Source organism: Aquarana catesbeiana, linkage group LG06 (genome assembly GCF_042186555.1).
Source record: "Aquarana catesbeiana isolate 2022-GZ linkage group LG06, ASM4218655v1, whole genome shotgun sequence".
Lineage (NCBI taxonomy): Eukaryota > Metazoa > Chordata > Amphibia > Anura > Ranidae > Aquarana > Aquarana catesbeiana.
In genome coordinates, this window is record NC_133329.1 from 328,770,311 (window position 1) to 328,786,531 (window position 16,221).

Sequence of the window (16,221 nt, forward strand, 5' to 3'; positions counted from 1 at the left end):
GATTTATGGCATTTTTATTATTATTATTATTTATTTTACTAGTAATGGCAGCGATCTGCGATTTTTATCGGGACTGCGACATTGTGGCGGACACATCGGACACTTTTGACACATTTTTGGGACGATTGACAATTATACAGTGATCAGTGCTATAAAAATGCACGGTTTACTGTATAAATGTCACTGGCAGGGAAGAGGTTAACACTAGGGTTAGGCCCCTTTCACGCGATCGGACCCTTTAGGTCCGCCTGTCAGTTTTGACGGCGGACCTGAATGGGCGCTCCAAGTCTATGGAGCGTCGGATGTCAGCGGAGACATGTCCGCTGACATCCGACCCCGTCCGATCCGCTAAAAGCAGACGGATGGCCCTACGTCCAGGTCAGTCGCTGGCGGATCTGATCGGGTGAGATCGGATGAAAATGGACATGCTGTCCGTTTTCATCCGATCCCTCCATAGGCAGCAGTGGGGCCTGACAAGCCCCTCCCCGCTCAGTGAGCAGAGAGGGACCTGTCATCCGCCGGCTCAGCGGAGATCAACGGACAGATCTCCCGCTGAGTCGGCAGACCGAGGCAGGCTCCGTAGCAACGGAGTCCGCCTCGTGTGAAAGGGGCCTTACTGTGTTCACTATGTGTGTTCTAACTGTAGGGTGAGGGGACTGACTATAGGAGATGACAGATCGTTGTTCCTAGCTATTAGGAACTCACGATCTACAACTCCTCTCCTCACAGAACAGGGATTTGTGTCCCTGTTCTGTTCTGCCTCTCGTTCCTGCAGTCGCGCGTGTCCGTCCGTCATCGCGACCGCCGGTCACGATTATCGGCACCCCTGCAGTGCATTGGGTGCGTGCGCGCCCCTGCTGTCCCGCTCAAAGGAGCCAACGTACAGCTACGACGGTTCACGGGATCGTGCCGACCTGCTGCAGTATGATGACGGCATGCCTAAGCCTATGCCTGATTACTTTTGCTAATAGGTGATCCTCGTTCCTATCTTAAAAACTTTGGGAGGTATGGTTATAACCCTCCCTTACTCTATCCAAAATGAAAGTTTTGCCTTTAGTTCTGCTTCAAGGATAAGTAACTACAGGGAAAGTTACACAGTTGTATGGTTTTAATTTTGTTTTATGATATTTTATGCCCAAGGTGCAGGAAAAATTTTTTTTTTAGATGAGTGACCAGTGACCAAAACACAATCTGAATAATGCATTTCCATGTAAGAGGTATAACACCAGCAGTTTTATTAGCAGGATATAACCATAAAAATAACAGTGCTATTCAGGGTTGCCAACCGTCAGTAAATTTACAGACAGTTTGTAAAAATCTGTGATATTTACAACTGTCTGTAAATATCAGGGGGTGATAATTTATCATACTGTGTTGACTTTTTAAGTGTAAATCAGGCAAATTACCTAATATGGGTATTGTCTGTGTTTCCATATTGTGTTTGCATATCCATTGTCTGTTTTTAATAGGAGTTCTTTAATTTTTCAGGTTGCCAGTAAAAAATGTGCTCCGTCAGTAATTTCCCATGTTTTGTCAGTAAAAAAAGCTGCGGGAGGTTGGCAACACTAGTGCTATTAACTGAAAAATTTGGATTACCAAGTGGTGTATTTATAACAGTGAGCAGATTCCGCTCTCTACAGGAACATTTTTGCAGTGTGTTTTTTTGCAGCTACTTGAGCTCCGGAAGGTTGTACCCCCTTCATGACCAGGCCATATTTTACAATTTGGCACTGCGCTATTTTAACTGACTATTGTGCAGTCATACAATGCACAAATAGATATTTCTTTTGGTGGCATTTGATCACCACTGGGTTTTTTCTTTTTTATTATATAAACAAAAAAAAAGACAATTAAAAAAAAAAAGTTTTGCTTTCTGCTATAAAATATATCCTGTAAAAATTGTTAAAAAATCAAATCTCTTACAGTTTGGTCAGAATGAATTCTGCTACATGTCTTCATTTAAAAAAATCCCAATAAGTGTATATTGATTGGTTTGCCTAAAAGTTATAGAGTCTACAAAGTTTGGGATATATATTGGAATTTTTATTTATTTATTTTACACTGGTAATGGCTGCGATCAGCGACTTATAACAGGACTGCGATAGTGCGACAGACAATCTGACATTAACTGACGCTGAGGGGAACTATCTGCCACCGATATCATCAGTGACATTGATATGCCCTGTACACACGGTCGGACATTGATCGGACATTCCGACAACAAAATCCATGGATTTTTTCCGACTGATGTTGGCTCAAACTTGTCTTGCATACACACGGTCACACAAAGTTGTCAGAAAATCCGATCGTTCTGAACGCGGTGATGTAAAACACGTACGTCGGGACTATAAACGGGGCAGTAGCCAATAACTTTCGTCTCTTAATTTATTCTGAGCATGCGTGGCACTTTGTCCGTTGGATTTGTGTACACACGATCGGAATTTCCGACAACGGATTTTGTTGTCGGAAAATTTTATAGCAAGCTCTCAAACTTTGTGTGTCGGAAATTCCTATGGAAAATGTGGAGCCCACACACGGTCGGAATTTCCGACAACAAGGTCCTATCACACATTTTCCATCGGAAAATCCTATCGTGTGTACAGGGCATTACAGTTATTAGTGCTAATAATATGCATTGTCACTGGTCTAATGAAACTGGGCAGGAAGGGGTTACCATCTAGGGCGTTAAATGTGTGCCTAACCAGTGTTTATGTGTGTACTGTGTGTTGCTTTTACCAGGGATCTAGTTGTTTTCATTCTCCACTTTGCAGGGAATGAAAAAACAACGACATCTCCTGTCACTGGACACAGCTCTGCATTGTTTACACTCACAGAGCTGTGTTTGGGGAAGATCAGAGCCAATCGCTGGGTGCCAGAGGTAAATCATTAGCCGGGACTCCGTTATTGGCATGTGCTGTGATGAATTACAGCACAGCCTGGGCAGCGGGCATGCGCGTCCCCTACCCGTAAAAGCAGAATCACATGTATGTACGTGATTTTTTTCTGCGCAGCCGGCCCGCACTGTAGCAGTAAACATATAGTGCGCGGTCAGTAAGTGGTTAAAGTGCTGCATGCAAGCAGCCAATTTAATTCTATTAGGGCAGTGGCTAGTCTGCAGACACAGTCGCTGGTCCTAATGTGACCGGCGGGTGGGTACAGGTGGACTGCTCTAAATGCACACTGCCTGCATTCGAGGCTGATCACCTGCACCCACACACCTGTCACATTAAAACTAGTAACTGTGTCTATGCAGCAGCTGCATCTTCATAGATTTTAATGGGCTGCCTGCATGCAGCTCCTGGAGTCTAGACCCGTGGAAAAAAAATAGCCCATTTACAGTATACGGACCTCAGCGCCTGTGGGAATGAAGTCTTATAAATAAAAATAATATGTAACTACATTACATTCCTGTTAAAGGAAATTTCTGTTACATTTCCTAATATATTAAAAGTGAGAAACTGTCTCATGGAAGTACATATGCTAAGTGGCTAGGTATTCTTGCTCAGGTCCCTGAGATATTTTGGGACTGCTTATGGTCTCATTCAGATGGGACCCTTAGAGCACTTTCACATGGAGCGAAGTCCACTTCAGTCAGCAGGGGATCAATGAGAAGATCCCCTTCTGATCAAAGCTGAGCGGGATGGATGTCATATCCGTGCCCATTCATTTTGTGCAGAGCGGACACGGGCAGACCCTGCTGAGCTCTATAGGTGGCTGGATGTAAACAGACTTCGCTGTCCATGGACCTTCCAATCACGTCTGCCTGAAAAACTGACAGGCGGACCTTATTGGAATGTGAAAGGGTCCTTATTCAGTGAATGAGCACCTTGTTTATGTGGCCTCAGCCACCAAGGACTGCATGCAAGCAACCCATGCATGACTATTGGGATGCAGTGACTGCACAGACACAGCTCCTAGTCCCAATTTATAAGCCAAACAGGTGTAGAAGATTATAGATTATGATAGAAAACATCCTTAAAAACCTGTTTGAAGCACTTTCAAACAATAATAATTGGTTTAAAACTAGCCAAGGTTCCCCTACAATATTTGTCTTTTCTGTATATAAACGAAAGCTACATTTTAACATGCAACTTGACAATATCCAAATAACCAAGAAACGAATGCTCACACTGTTGCTGTTCCTACAAGTAATATTACAGTCATTTATATAACAATCCATGTCCTAACTTTCAGAAATTGATTGGGCAATTGATCTACAAACAATTGTTTTCATGTAAAAGGGATGACCCCTCCTGGTGGAAAATCCATTAGAATCTGACCAAATTGACGCCTCCTTGTGTTGTGTTGAGAGATTGTTTTTTTCAAGTTATCAAAAGATCAGTTGGGTAAAATCAAATCTTTGGTGAATTGATCCTTTAACTTTACGTATATGACCAACATTGCTGGTTTAGCTTTGTCACGGACCAATTTTTACAATTTCCTGATGTATTTATATTCTATTTAGTGTTCTAAAGAAATTATGTAAAATGTATCACTTTGGCACGAATGCCCTGATGCTAAAATGCAATGTTGTCTTGTTGAATGTTACATTTCTTAATGGTAAAATGTTAAATGACTCTTGTCCATGAGGTGTTTATGAGCGCTACATGAACAGCAATAGTGTGCTTCCTATGCAAAATATTGCTGTATGAGAATGGGTAAGAAATGGAAAGAAAATTGGGTTTGTAATTCCTTCTGTTGTGAGCTTCGTCGTCTTTCATTCAACTCGTACGGCTGCCCCATGGAGCTACCTCAGGCTCTGTCACATACTGACAATGATGAATCAGTTCCTGCATAGTTTTTAAATTTGAGGGCTTTCCACTCATTCAGTCAAATGTCTTCATTGGCCATCACATCCTGAGGGTAATATGAATGAATACAAAGAATACTGATTAGCAGCAGGAGCTGGAGCTGGAACAATCGAACCTAGACAAGTGTATTTATATTTTCAGCAGAGGGTTGGAATCAAACCTTGGGGATGTTTTGTGAAAACGGGTGAAAGGAAATGTGAGCTATTGCCCATAGTAACCTATCAGATTCCGTGTCCTATTTTTTTATTCAAAAGCATGTATTAAAAGGAAGAGTTTTCTACCAGGAACATTTTTTTTTTCTTCCGCAAATTGTATTTTCATTTTTCAAACTTTTCATTTGGTACAATATTTTTTTTTGAAAGATATAATTGTTTAATAATATGATAATTATATTTAAGGATTGTATTATATTGTTTGGGGCTGGATTTTCAGCATTGCCAACGTGGGCCATGGCCAAGGGCAGTGGAGCTGCAAGGGTTGATACATGGCCACCCACAGCTCATGTTGCTGACTGTCAGAAACACAGTTACAGATATCATAAAAAATTCTAAGCTGCTTCTTAAGCCGCGTACACATGAGCAGAATGACAGAAAAAGTCAGACGGAAGCTTTTAATCGTCTATTCTGATCGTGTGTGTGCCTCATGTGATTTTTCTTTTTGAAAATTCTGACGGACCTGGAAATGGAACATGTTCTAAATATTTCCGACGGAACCAATTCCTATCGGGAAAACCGCTCGTCTGTATGCTGTTCCGTCGGACCAAAAACAACGCATGCTCTGAAGCAAGTACAAGACGGAAGCTATTGGCTACTGGCTATTGAACTTCCTTTTTCTAGTCCCTTCGTACTTGCTGTACGTCTCCGCGTTCTGGACAGTCGGACTTTGGTCAGACTTTGGTTTGAACGCATGTAGGCAAGACCGCTTGAATGGAATTCTGTCAGGGTTCCGTCGGAGAAACCTTCAGAGTTTATTCCGATGGCAAAACCGGTCATGTGTACGTGGCATTACTGCTGTCATCTATCTTGGTTCACATTGTGGCTGTGCCTGCACAGTTTGGGTGTTTTCAACCAGTCCAAACACCAAAAGCCTAAAACCAAAGTAGTACAGTAGTGAACTGGTTTGCTCCACTGTCTCCTAGTCATTGGTTCTAGGTGTACTGACAAAGAATGGGCAAACTGTCTTTCATACTATCCGGCCTCTGCTTCACTGTGTCTTGTGTAGCTTTGTCATTTGATCTTGAGGCTCACTAGATATCTGAGTATTAAAGCGGAACTAAACCCATTGATGTAACGGTCTCAAACACAGATACATTCCTGGCATGCTGGGAATTCTAACTTTCACATTAGCTTGTACTGTCAACCAAACTGTCAAACCATCAAATGGCTGGTGTCATAACTGATCACGTGTGCAGCACCATGGCAGTTTTAGATCAAACAGAAGCTAAGTTGGCAGCTTTCTTGGCTGAAAAGGATAAAAGGGTTTAGTTCCACTCAGTGGCGGCTGGCGGTAAATTTTTTGAGGGGGGCAGCAACCCATCCACCGCCACCCCAACCCCGACTTTCAGTCATTTCTCCTGCACCGCACCCCCCCCCCGGTCAGTCGAGTGGTACGCGCACTTACCCCGTCTAGGTCACGGGCTTCCTCCGGGCGGCGGGCGGTGGCTTCACCCTGCGTCTCCTCCTTCCTTGGCTTAATGGCGGCGTGGCTTCCCCTGCATCTCCTCTCGCCTCCTCCTCAGCAGCCAATAGGATTGCTTCTCCCCTCAGGCAATCGGGTCTCAGGACCTGCTTCCTGAGCCAGGATTGGCCGGGAAGAGAATCAGGAAGACAACAGCAAGCCCCAAGCCCACCCTTTTTTTAAGCCAATTAGAGCCGCCGGCTCTAATCATGTGCTTCTAAAAAAAAAAAAAAAAAATCCCCCTTTGGAATCCAATCTGCATGTAAACTAGGGGCCAGGCGCATGGATTGGGGGGGGGGGGGGAGGGCGACGCTGGTTCCACTTCCACATGCACATGGGATTTAATTGGTTGCTGTTGGCACCATCTCTATTTTTAGCTTGGTTTAGTTTTCATGGTTTATTCCCACACTGGGATTCCAAATTGGAACACAGTTACTAATCCAGGGACCAGTCTTCAAAGTTTGATTTGAAGATTGGTCCCTGGATTAGTGCCGTCTCTAGAAATGTCTTTGATTTTTCAAACTGACCAATTGTGTCATGTTTCTATGTTGAATTTTAAAATCTGTTAATGATAGTCTTGTCTATTTTACATTGATAATTGTTGAAAAACACAATTTAATGTAAACAATATATATATAATTCATTTTATTACATAATTACACTGTATTACTGTATTAAAGAGTTTTTCTAGCTTGTCTTCAGTTGCTAACAAGAATGCCTGTTTTGCACGTAACCTTGCTTATCTACGGGTGGATTAAATGAAATCTCTGCAATTCAGATATCCACAAAATGTAATTGTTGGTGGTATCTGTGGACATACACTGAGCAAAATTATAAACGCAACACTTTTGTGTTTGCCCCTATTTATCATGAGCTGAATGCAAAGATCTATGACTTTTCCTTTTTACACAAAAGGCCTATTTCTCTCAAATATTGTTCACAAATCTGTCTAAATCTGTGTTAGTGAGCACTTCTCCTTTGCCGAGATAATCCATCCACCTCACAGGTGTGGCATATCAAGATGCTGATTAGACAGCATGATTATTGCACAGGTGTGCCTTAGGCTGGCCACAATAAAAGGCCACTCTAAAATGTACAATTTTACTGTATTGGGGGGGTCGGGTGGTCCAAAAAAAAGTCAGTATCTGGTGTGACCACCATTTGCCTCACGCAGTGCAGAACATCTTCTTCGCATAGAGTTGATCAGGTTGTTGATTGCGGCCTGTGGAATGTTGGTCCATTCCTCTTCAATGACTGTGCAAAGTTGCTTATTATTGGCAGGAACTGGAACACGCTGTTGTATACGCCAATCCAGAGCATCCCAAACATGCTCAATGGGTGATATGTCTGGTGAGTATGCTGACCATGCAAGAACTGGGATGTTTTCAGCTTTCAGGAGTTGTGTACAGATCCTTGCAACATGGGGCAATGCATTATCATGCTGCAACATAAGGTGATGGTCGTGGATGAATGGCACAACAATGGGCCTCAGGATCTCATCACGGTATCTCTGTGGATTCAAAATGCCATCAATAAAATGCACCTGTGTTCATTGTCCATAACATACGCCTGCCCATACCATAACCCCACTGCCACCATGGGCCACTCGATCCACAACGTTGACATCAGCAAACTGCTCACCCACACAACGCCATACACGCTATCTGTCATCTGCCTTGTACAGTGAAAACCGGGATTCATTCGTGAAGAGAACACCTCTCCAAAGTGCCAGATGCCATCGAATGGGAGCATTTGCCCACTCAAGTCGTTTACGACGATGAACTGCAGTCAGGTCGAGACCCCGATGAGGACAACGAGCATGCAGATGAGCTTCCCTGGGATGGTTTCTGACAGTTTGTGCAGAAATTCTTTGGTTATGCAAATCAATTGTTGCAGCAGCTGTCCGGGTGGCTGGTCTCAGACAATCTTGGAGGTGAAGATGCTGGATGTGGAGGTCCTGGGCTGGTGTGGTTACACGTGGTCTGCGGTTGTGAGCCTAAGGCACACCTGTGCAATAATCATGCTGTCTAATCAGCATCTGGATATGGCACACCTGTGAGGTGGATGGATTGTCTCGGCAAAGGAGAAATAGGCCTTTTGTGTACATAGAAAAAGTCGTAGATCTTTGAGTTCAGCGCATGATAAATAGGGGCAAACACAAAAGTGTTGCGTTTATAATTTTGCTCAGTGTATATCCTAAATGGATTTTTTAAGTGGAAGTCCAGTCTAATCCTATCTAATCTTAAACCTGCTCCCAATCCCATTCTAAGCCCTATACTAACTAGTCTGTAGAGAAAAGATGTGTATACTTACCTATTTCCTGCGCGGTCCGGTCATGTGACCTTCCCATTGGTCAGCTTCAGTGAAGAGGAGAAATCACCCACAACAGCTGCAATACCTATACGGTGACATAACCCATAGGCTTACTATGGGGCATCCATTGTCGTCTGTCCCTCCTCAGCCCTGAAGCCGCTGCTAGGAGCCGATCATGTGCCTGGATGGAGTGCCCAGAGAATAGGTAAGTATATATATCTTTCCTCTACAAGCTAGTTAATATAGGGCTAAGAATGGGGGGCGGGAGCAGGTTTAAGTTTAGATAGAATTAGACTTGACTTCTACTTTATAATTTAGTTGTCTTCTGTGTTATTGTGCAGGTTGATCTTATAAACCACATTTTAGCAACAGATTATCTACAGAGATATTGAGAGCTGTGAAAGCGGCTGTGTTCTTATAGCAGGAATGAATTTTGCTTCATTTCGTAGCAGACAGTAGAAAATTGACACATTAAATCTGACTGGTTTCTATAAGTAATGCACTTTCCTTATTTCTGTTCATCAAAAAAAAAAAAACAGCCACTGTGCTGGTAAATTGTATTTGAGAAACGCACAGATGGGAAATGTTTTTGAATAGGTAAGTAAAAGATAAAACACAAACTGTTTTTGTTTTTCTTTTTAGGTGGCAGAATTAGTGACCAGTGAGTTCTTTGAGCAAGGTGACCGGGAACGAGCAGAGCTCAAGTTGACTCCTTCAGTAAGTTCTGATTTAAGCCATACTGGTTTTCCCTGGGTTTTCAGGGCAGTTCATGGTAGAAAAAACAGTATTATCAAGAAGCTCATCACATCACATGTACTTCATAAGCATGTACACTATATTGTCAAAAGTATTGGGACCCCTGCCTTTACACACACATTACTTTAATGGCATCCTAGTCTTACTTCGTAGGGTTCAATATAGAGTTGACCCACCCTTTGCAGCTATAAGGGCCCTTTCACACTGGGGCGGGGGCGCGGCATCGGCGGTAAAGAGCCGCTATTGTAAGTGGCGCTTTACCGTTGGTATTCGGCCGTTAGCGGGGCGGTTTTACCCCCCCGCTAGCGGCCGAGAAAGGGTTAAAAACCACCGCAAAGAGGCTCTGCAGAGACGCTTTGCCGGCGGTATAGCTGCGCTGTCCCATTGATTTCAATGGGAAGGAGCGGTGTATACTCCGCTCCTTCACCGCTCCAAAGATGCTGCTAGCAGGACTTTTTTTCCCGTCCTGCTAGCGCACCGCTCCAGTGTGAAAGCCCTCAGGCTTTCACACTGGAGAGACAGCAGCGACTGTTTTGGGTCGGTTTGCAGGCACTATTATTAGCGCAATAGCGCCTGCAAACCGCCCCAGTGTGAAAGGGCCCTAACAGCTATACCTCTTCTGGGAAGGCTGTCCACAAGGTTTAGGAGTGTGTCTATGGGAATGTTTGACCATTCTTCCAGAAGCCCATTTGTGAGGTCAGGCACTGATATTGGAGGAGAAGGCCTGGCTCGCAGTCTCCCCTCTAATTCACCCCAAAGGGGTTCTATCGGGTTGTGCAGGCCAATCAAGTTCAAGTTCAACTTTGTGGGAACAGTTTGGGGATGGCCCCCTTCCTGTTCCAACATGACTGTGCACCAGTGCACAAAGCAAGGTCCATAAAGACATGAATGAACGAGATTGGGGTGAAGGAACTTGACTGGCCTGCACAGAGTCCTGACCTCAACCTGATAGAACACCTTTGGGATGAATTAGAGCGGAGACTTTGAGCCAGGCCTTCTCTCACAAATGCACTTCTGGAAGAATGGTCAAACATTCCCATAGACACACTCCTAAACCTTGTGGACAGCCTTCCCAGAAGAGTTGAAGCTGTTATAGCTGCAAAGGCTGGGCCAACTCAATATTGAACCCTACGGGATAAGACTGGGATGCTTTTAAAGTTCATGTGCGTGTAAAGGCAGGCATCCTAATACTTTTGGTAATATAGTGTATATTAATAGGTGGAACAATACCACAGTCAGGCAAATGGTACCAGGAGAAGTGGCAATCTACATATTTTTCTGAGCAAAATTCTTTTAAGAGTATTAGTGTCAATTTCCAAAATTGATCACCCTCACTATGTTTAGTGACCACCGTTGTCTCTGTTTCAGAAAGTGAGGAGAAATCCAAAAATGTATAGCTTCTACCAAACAGGAGGCAATCTTTCAATGAGGATACCTGTTCTAGTGATACCTGCCTGAGATATTTTCCATTGCTTTACAGAGATTTCTTCCTGCTGTGCCTTTTGAACAGGAAGTGAGGGGATATCACCCCCCAATTAGGTGTAAAAAAATAGTGTCTCAAACATTCCCTATTTTATCTAAAAGTAGAAACATGTTTGGCTTTACATATGGTAGCTTGAGGAATTTTATTTGCCCTGTGTTATTTGCTAATTTTTAGAATTAAAAACAAAGTTTTCAGCTTATTAAGGCTTTAGAGTATGCATAAGCTGCATTTGCTGCCACGTTTTATTATAAATTTGTGTGGTATATTAAGTGTGAAGGAAAATTCACAAAGCTCCTTTCCACATGAAGGCCTTGCAGTCCGTGCCTGCCATAATACTCTATGCTTCCTCCTGCATTCACTGATTATGTGTGGACCATGGCAAATCACTAATCATGAGTAGACCATGGCAACATCACATTTCAGCTATGAGGAAAGATTTGACAAACTGAATTTATTCTCTCTTGAGAAGAGGAGATTAATGCCCCGTACACAAGATCAGAAATTCCGCCAGCAAAAGTCCGATGTGAGCTCTTGGTCGGAAATTCTGACCGTGTGTATGATCCATCGGACTTTTGCTGGCGGAATTTCCGCCAGCAGAAGATTGAGAGCAGGTTCTCTATTTTCCCATCGGAAAAAGTTCCTAACGGAAATTCCATTCTTCTGTATGCAATAACGACGCGCAAAAAAACATACATGCTCAGAATCATCGCTTCGTATGGAACTTTCCTTTTTGTAGTGTCGTCATACGCGTTGTACGTCACCGTGTTTTGACGGTCGAAAGTTCAGAGAACTTTTGTGTGACCGTGTGTATGCAAGCCAAGCTTAAGTGGAATTCCGTCGGAAAAACCTTGGATTTACAAATTCCGATCGTGTGTACAGGGCATAAGGGGGATATGATCAACATGTACAAATACATAAGTTGTCCATATAGTAAACTTGGTGTTGTGTTATTCACTTTAAGGTCATCACAGAGGACAAGGGGGCACTTTTTTTACATCTAGAGGAAAAAGTGTTTCATCTCTAAATACGGAAAGGTTTCTTCACAGTAAGAGCTGTGAAGATGTGGAATAGACTAGCTCCAGAGGTCGTTCTGGCCAGCTCAGTAGATTGCTTTAAAAAAGGCCTGGATTCTTTCCTAAATGTAGATAATATAACTGGGTACTAACATTTTTTTATGTAAAGTTGATCCAGGGAAAATTTGATTGCCTCTTGGGTGATCAGGAAGGATTTTTTTTCCCCTGCTGTAGAAAATTGGATCATGCTTTGCTGGGGTTTTTCACCTTCCTCTGGATCAATTGTGGGTGAAGGATTGTGTATATGGGATTGTATGATTTATTTTTGTTTTGTTTTGTTTGAACTAGATTTTCAATCTAACTAACTATGTAACTATGTAACATGTTTTGTGTGTCTTTAAACTTTTTTACCTAACAATATATATGAAGCGTGTAAAATAGTACTCTAACAGTTGTTCAAACACATCATAACTATGTGTATTTTCCACAACAGGCCATTTTCGACCGCAATAGGAAAGATGAGCTTCCTAGATTGCAGCTGGAATGGATAGACAACATTTGTTTCCCTTTGTATGAGGTAAAACTGTTACTTTTTTTTAGGAGTGGCGTATGTTTATAGGCTCCCTTTTATCCCCTTCTTTTGTAATGCAGTTAAACTTTAAGGTTTGTAGATATGTTTACACTAGCCACTAGTGGCATTGCAACGGAGCGGCTGATCTGCGGTGTGGTGCTGCTGAGATCAGCCCAGTGATAATGCACTGAGCTCGGTGTATAGCACTGTTTCCTTCTTTTTTGTTTTAATTTTTTTTTTTAACAAACTTTATTGAGATGTCACACGGACCTGTCATAAAGTCCAATTGCCAACCGCACAATGTGAGGCAGTGGACAGCCTCGCAGCACAACGCAATGGTGTGAACTGGGCACATAGGGAAGTAAGGGATTTTGCCTTGATGTGTGGTGGGACTGCGCTGGAATAGCTGCCCAATGCAGTCCCACTGCATATAGTCTAAATTTACCCTTACTGAAAATATGACTCTACCTATGTACTGCAATAAAACATTGTGTGATCAACCACGCTAGCATACTGTTCCTAAGGCTGGCTATACAAGAGTCCGTTTTTTTTTTTCATTCAACCAGAGGTTAAACCAAAAAAACTGACCCGATTACCCCATCTATATATTGGTGGATGGGGGAATCCTCCCCATTTTTGTCTTTATATTGTGTCTTCCCTGCTGTCAGAATACACAGATCAATGCTGTGGTGCTGATCAAACAAAAAAATACCAACGGAATGGTTGAACAGAAGGCGATCGATAAATTGATATACCTTTGGGATGAAGACCTACAAGTCAGGTAATCTCATCCAACAAACCTGACTCTACAATTACTCTTTTGCACAAGTTCACACTCACACACTCCAAAACCTTCCCAGAAAAGTGGAGTTTTGGCAGCAAAGGGGGAAATAATGCTATATTTATGCTCAAAGATTTAGAATGGGATGCCCAACAAGATCAAATATGTGTGGTGGGCTAATGTGTCCACTAAGTTTAGCTATATAGTATACTATATAGTATACTATATACTATATATAATATAAAGCTATGAAAATTGCTCTAGAAGGAGGCAAACACTAGAATGAGGCAAACAATGTGGAGGCAGGCATTTTGTAGGCTTCACAGCAACATGTCTTATTCTGTGCTTATATCATGAGTGTCCCTGAAACTAACACCTCCTCATCTTACAAAATGGCAGCCTTTGCTTTATATGGCCAGTAAGTAGTTTTTAACTCAAAAGTTCCATTCTGATTCATGTGGAAATCTGTATCAGCCGTTGTAATGGTTTTCTGTTGCTTCCCAAGTCAAAGCATAGTGACTTTCCATTGATTTATATCCATTAACTACTTGCAGTTAATGTAGAAAGCGTTTGTGTTAGTTGCTGAGAGGGCAGAACATAGGGCATGGCAGACAGGGGATCACTTATGCCCACATTCTGAGAGGAGGCGAGTTTGAGTGCAGCATGTCGCTCGTCAGTCAGCCTCTACCAGGATTTCCTCCGGGGATGTAATGATGTCAGCGCCTCTTCTCTGTTGCAGTCTCTCCACCATGCTGTGCAGCTATTAGCTTGATGCTCAACTAAAGGGAAAACACAGCAGCAGACATCGAAGTCGGTGCTGTTAATGCCTTAAGGAAAATTGGAAAGCTGATGTCATGTTATCAAGCTGTGTAATTTGTCCTTCATAAAAAGTTGTGTTTCTTTTTTTATTCCTTATACTGTAACTTCACATCTACGTGCTGCTTTACCTCATTAAGAAACCACAAGTGTGCTCCTTTAAAGTTGCTTTCATGTACAGTATCCTTTTTTTAACCAGTACATATAGATTTAGAGAACATTTTTTTATTTAACTTAGTCTTTATAAAATCTGTAATTCTTTACATAATTTATACAGTATACTTTTCTCACTGGTTCAGGCTCCAAAAGAGAAAAGGTCCCTACCACAGTCATTCTGGGACACTCACTTGGACCAAATTGTACTCAGTAAACCGACCAGTTTTTTGGGTTTTTTTGGGGGTTAGAGAATGCTAGAACAGCTGAAGGAAACCCACACAAACACAGGCAAAGCATCCAGATCCTATGGAGATAGGGTCCTCATTGAAAACAGGACCCAGAATCTTCACATTGCAAATGAGTGCTAACTACTTAGCTACCATGCCGCCCACTGATGGCAGATAAACACTGCCCAGGAATTCAGTACATTGGAGCAACAAGTCAGTTGGTTGTAAGCATTTACACCACCATAATTTTCCAGTAATAACACAGTCGCTGAGCAATGTTTGATATGTATCTATTGGGGGGGGGGGGGGCAGAAGTTTTTAAAATGTATTTGTTGAGAAGTTTAAAGTAGTACAACACACACACATACAGAATCACCTTGATCATGACATGTGTCTTTCACAAACAGCATATATGAAAATGCATGCAACTAAAACATTTATTAGGATCCCAGCATAGTGCTATTGAACTTGCTTTTAGCATTTGTAGTGCAAATGTAGCGGTGTAGTTGCCACTGGTTACAAACATCTACCAAATCACCCCGCTGCCAGACTCCCATATACCACTTGCAGAGACAGTGAACAGTCTTTTGCTGGATTTGTTTTTGTTTATTTGGGGGATACAACTTGGTTGAGAGAAAGGGGTATATGGGATGCCCATAGAATGGTTGACTTTTGCCAACATATTTAAAAGTGTGTAAAAGTTAGCACATTGTTAGAGCCAGAAAAGATAATGCACATTTTTAGTTACTATGATCTTTCTCCTGCATCACTATGCAGACTGTTGCTCCTCCTCTGCCTAACTCCCGTAGACTATTACCTCCAGGCATTCCCCATCCATTACCGTGTAAGAGATGAGAACAGCACTCTTGACGGTGTAAGGGTGATGTTCCCAAAACTCCTCTCCTCCTGCACTTAATTCTGAAGTAAAGTAATGTTGCATTCTCTTCTGTAAGCAAGGAAGGACCCACTCTGAATAAGTCCTTTAGCTGGCTCTGATTGCTCGCCACTAGTAGGCCAGAGGTCTGCAGCACCTCTCCCCGGATGCCTGGTAGTTTAGAAGTACATGTTGGATGGTGGACAACTGTTCCCAGCCAGCCCAGCTTGCAAATCCTGTGCCCTCAGGCCACATCGATTTGACACAAATCCCCACAGTCTCTCCTCTGATCCAGGACTCCTCATCATTGATCGTGTAATGATGAAGACTTTGCTAATGACCGTGTAGAAGCAAAGTTCAGTCAGACTTCCTGGCACATCCAGCCCTCCACTGTGGTAACACTCACCGACCTTTCTCTGCCCTGAGTCCTTGATGAAGAACTTGACCGGACCACACGTTCCGACAGCTTAACCTGCCCCTCTGCTCCAGGAGTTCTTTATCAACGACTGTGTGATGATAAAGACATTGCCAATGACCGTGTAAAGGCAAAGTTCCCTCACAGCTCTCCCTGGGCCTCCTCCTGCGATCAGCGCCCCCCCCCCCCCCCCCCCCAGATGCGGTTGCCCTCCTGCTGCTGTCTAGTATTCCATCCTCCATTTCACTCAGCTGACAGCTCTCTCCAGTGGCATGTTACCTTAGCTTATATAGGAGGCCTGTCCCCTGCCAATTCCAGTTGGGGATTG

The 16,221-nt window shown here is 43.0% G+C and overlaps 1 protein-coding gene across 2 annotated transcripts in view; it reads left to right on the forward strand.

Moving 5' to 3' along the window:
- Positions 1 to 16,221, forward strand: part of PDE11A (phosphodiesterase 11A) — a 988,141-nt gene that overhangs the window by 924,201 nt on the left and 47,719 nt on the right. For both annotated transcript variants that reach the window (XM_073633831.1, XM_073633832.1), the window contains 2 exons: positions 9,444 to 9,518; positions 12,547 to 12,630. In XM_073633831.1, coding sequence (XP_073489932.1) covers positions 9,444 to 9,518; positions 12,547 to 12,630 — 159 coding nt within the window. The remainder of the gene's footprint in view (positions 1 to 9,443; positions 9,519 to 12,546; positions 12,631 to 16,221) is intronic.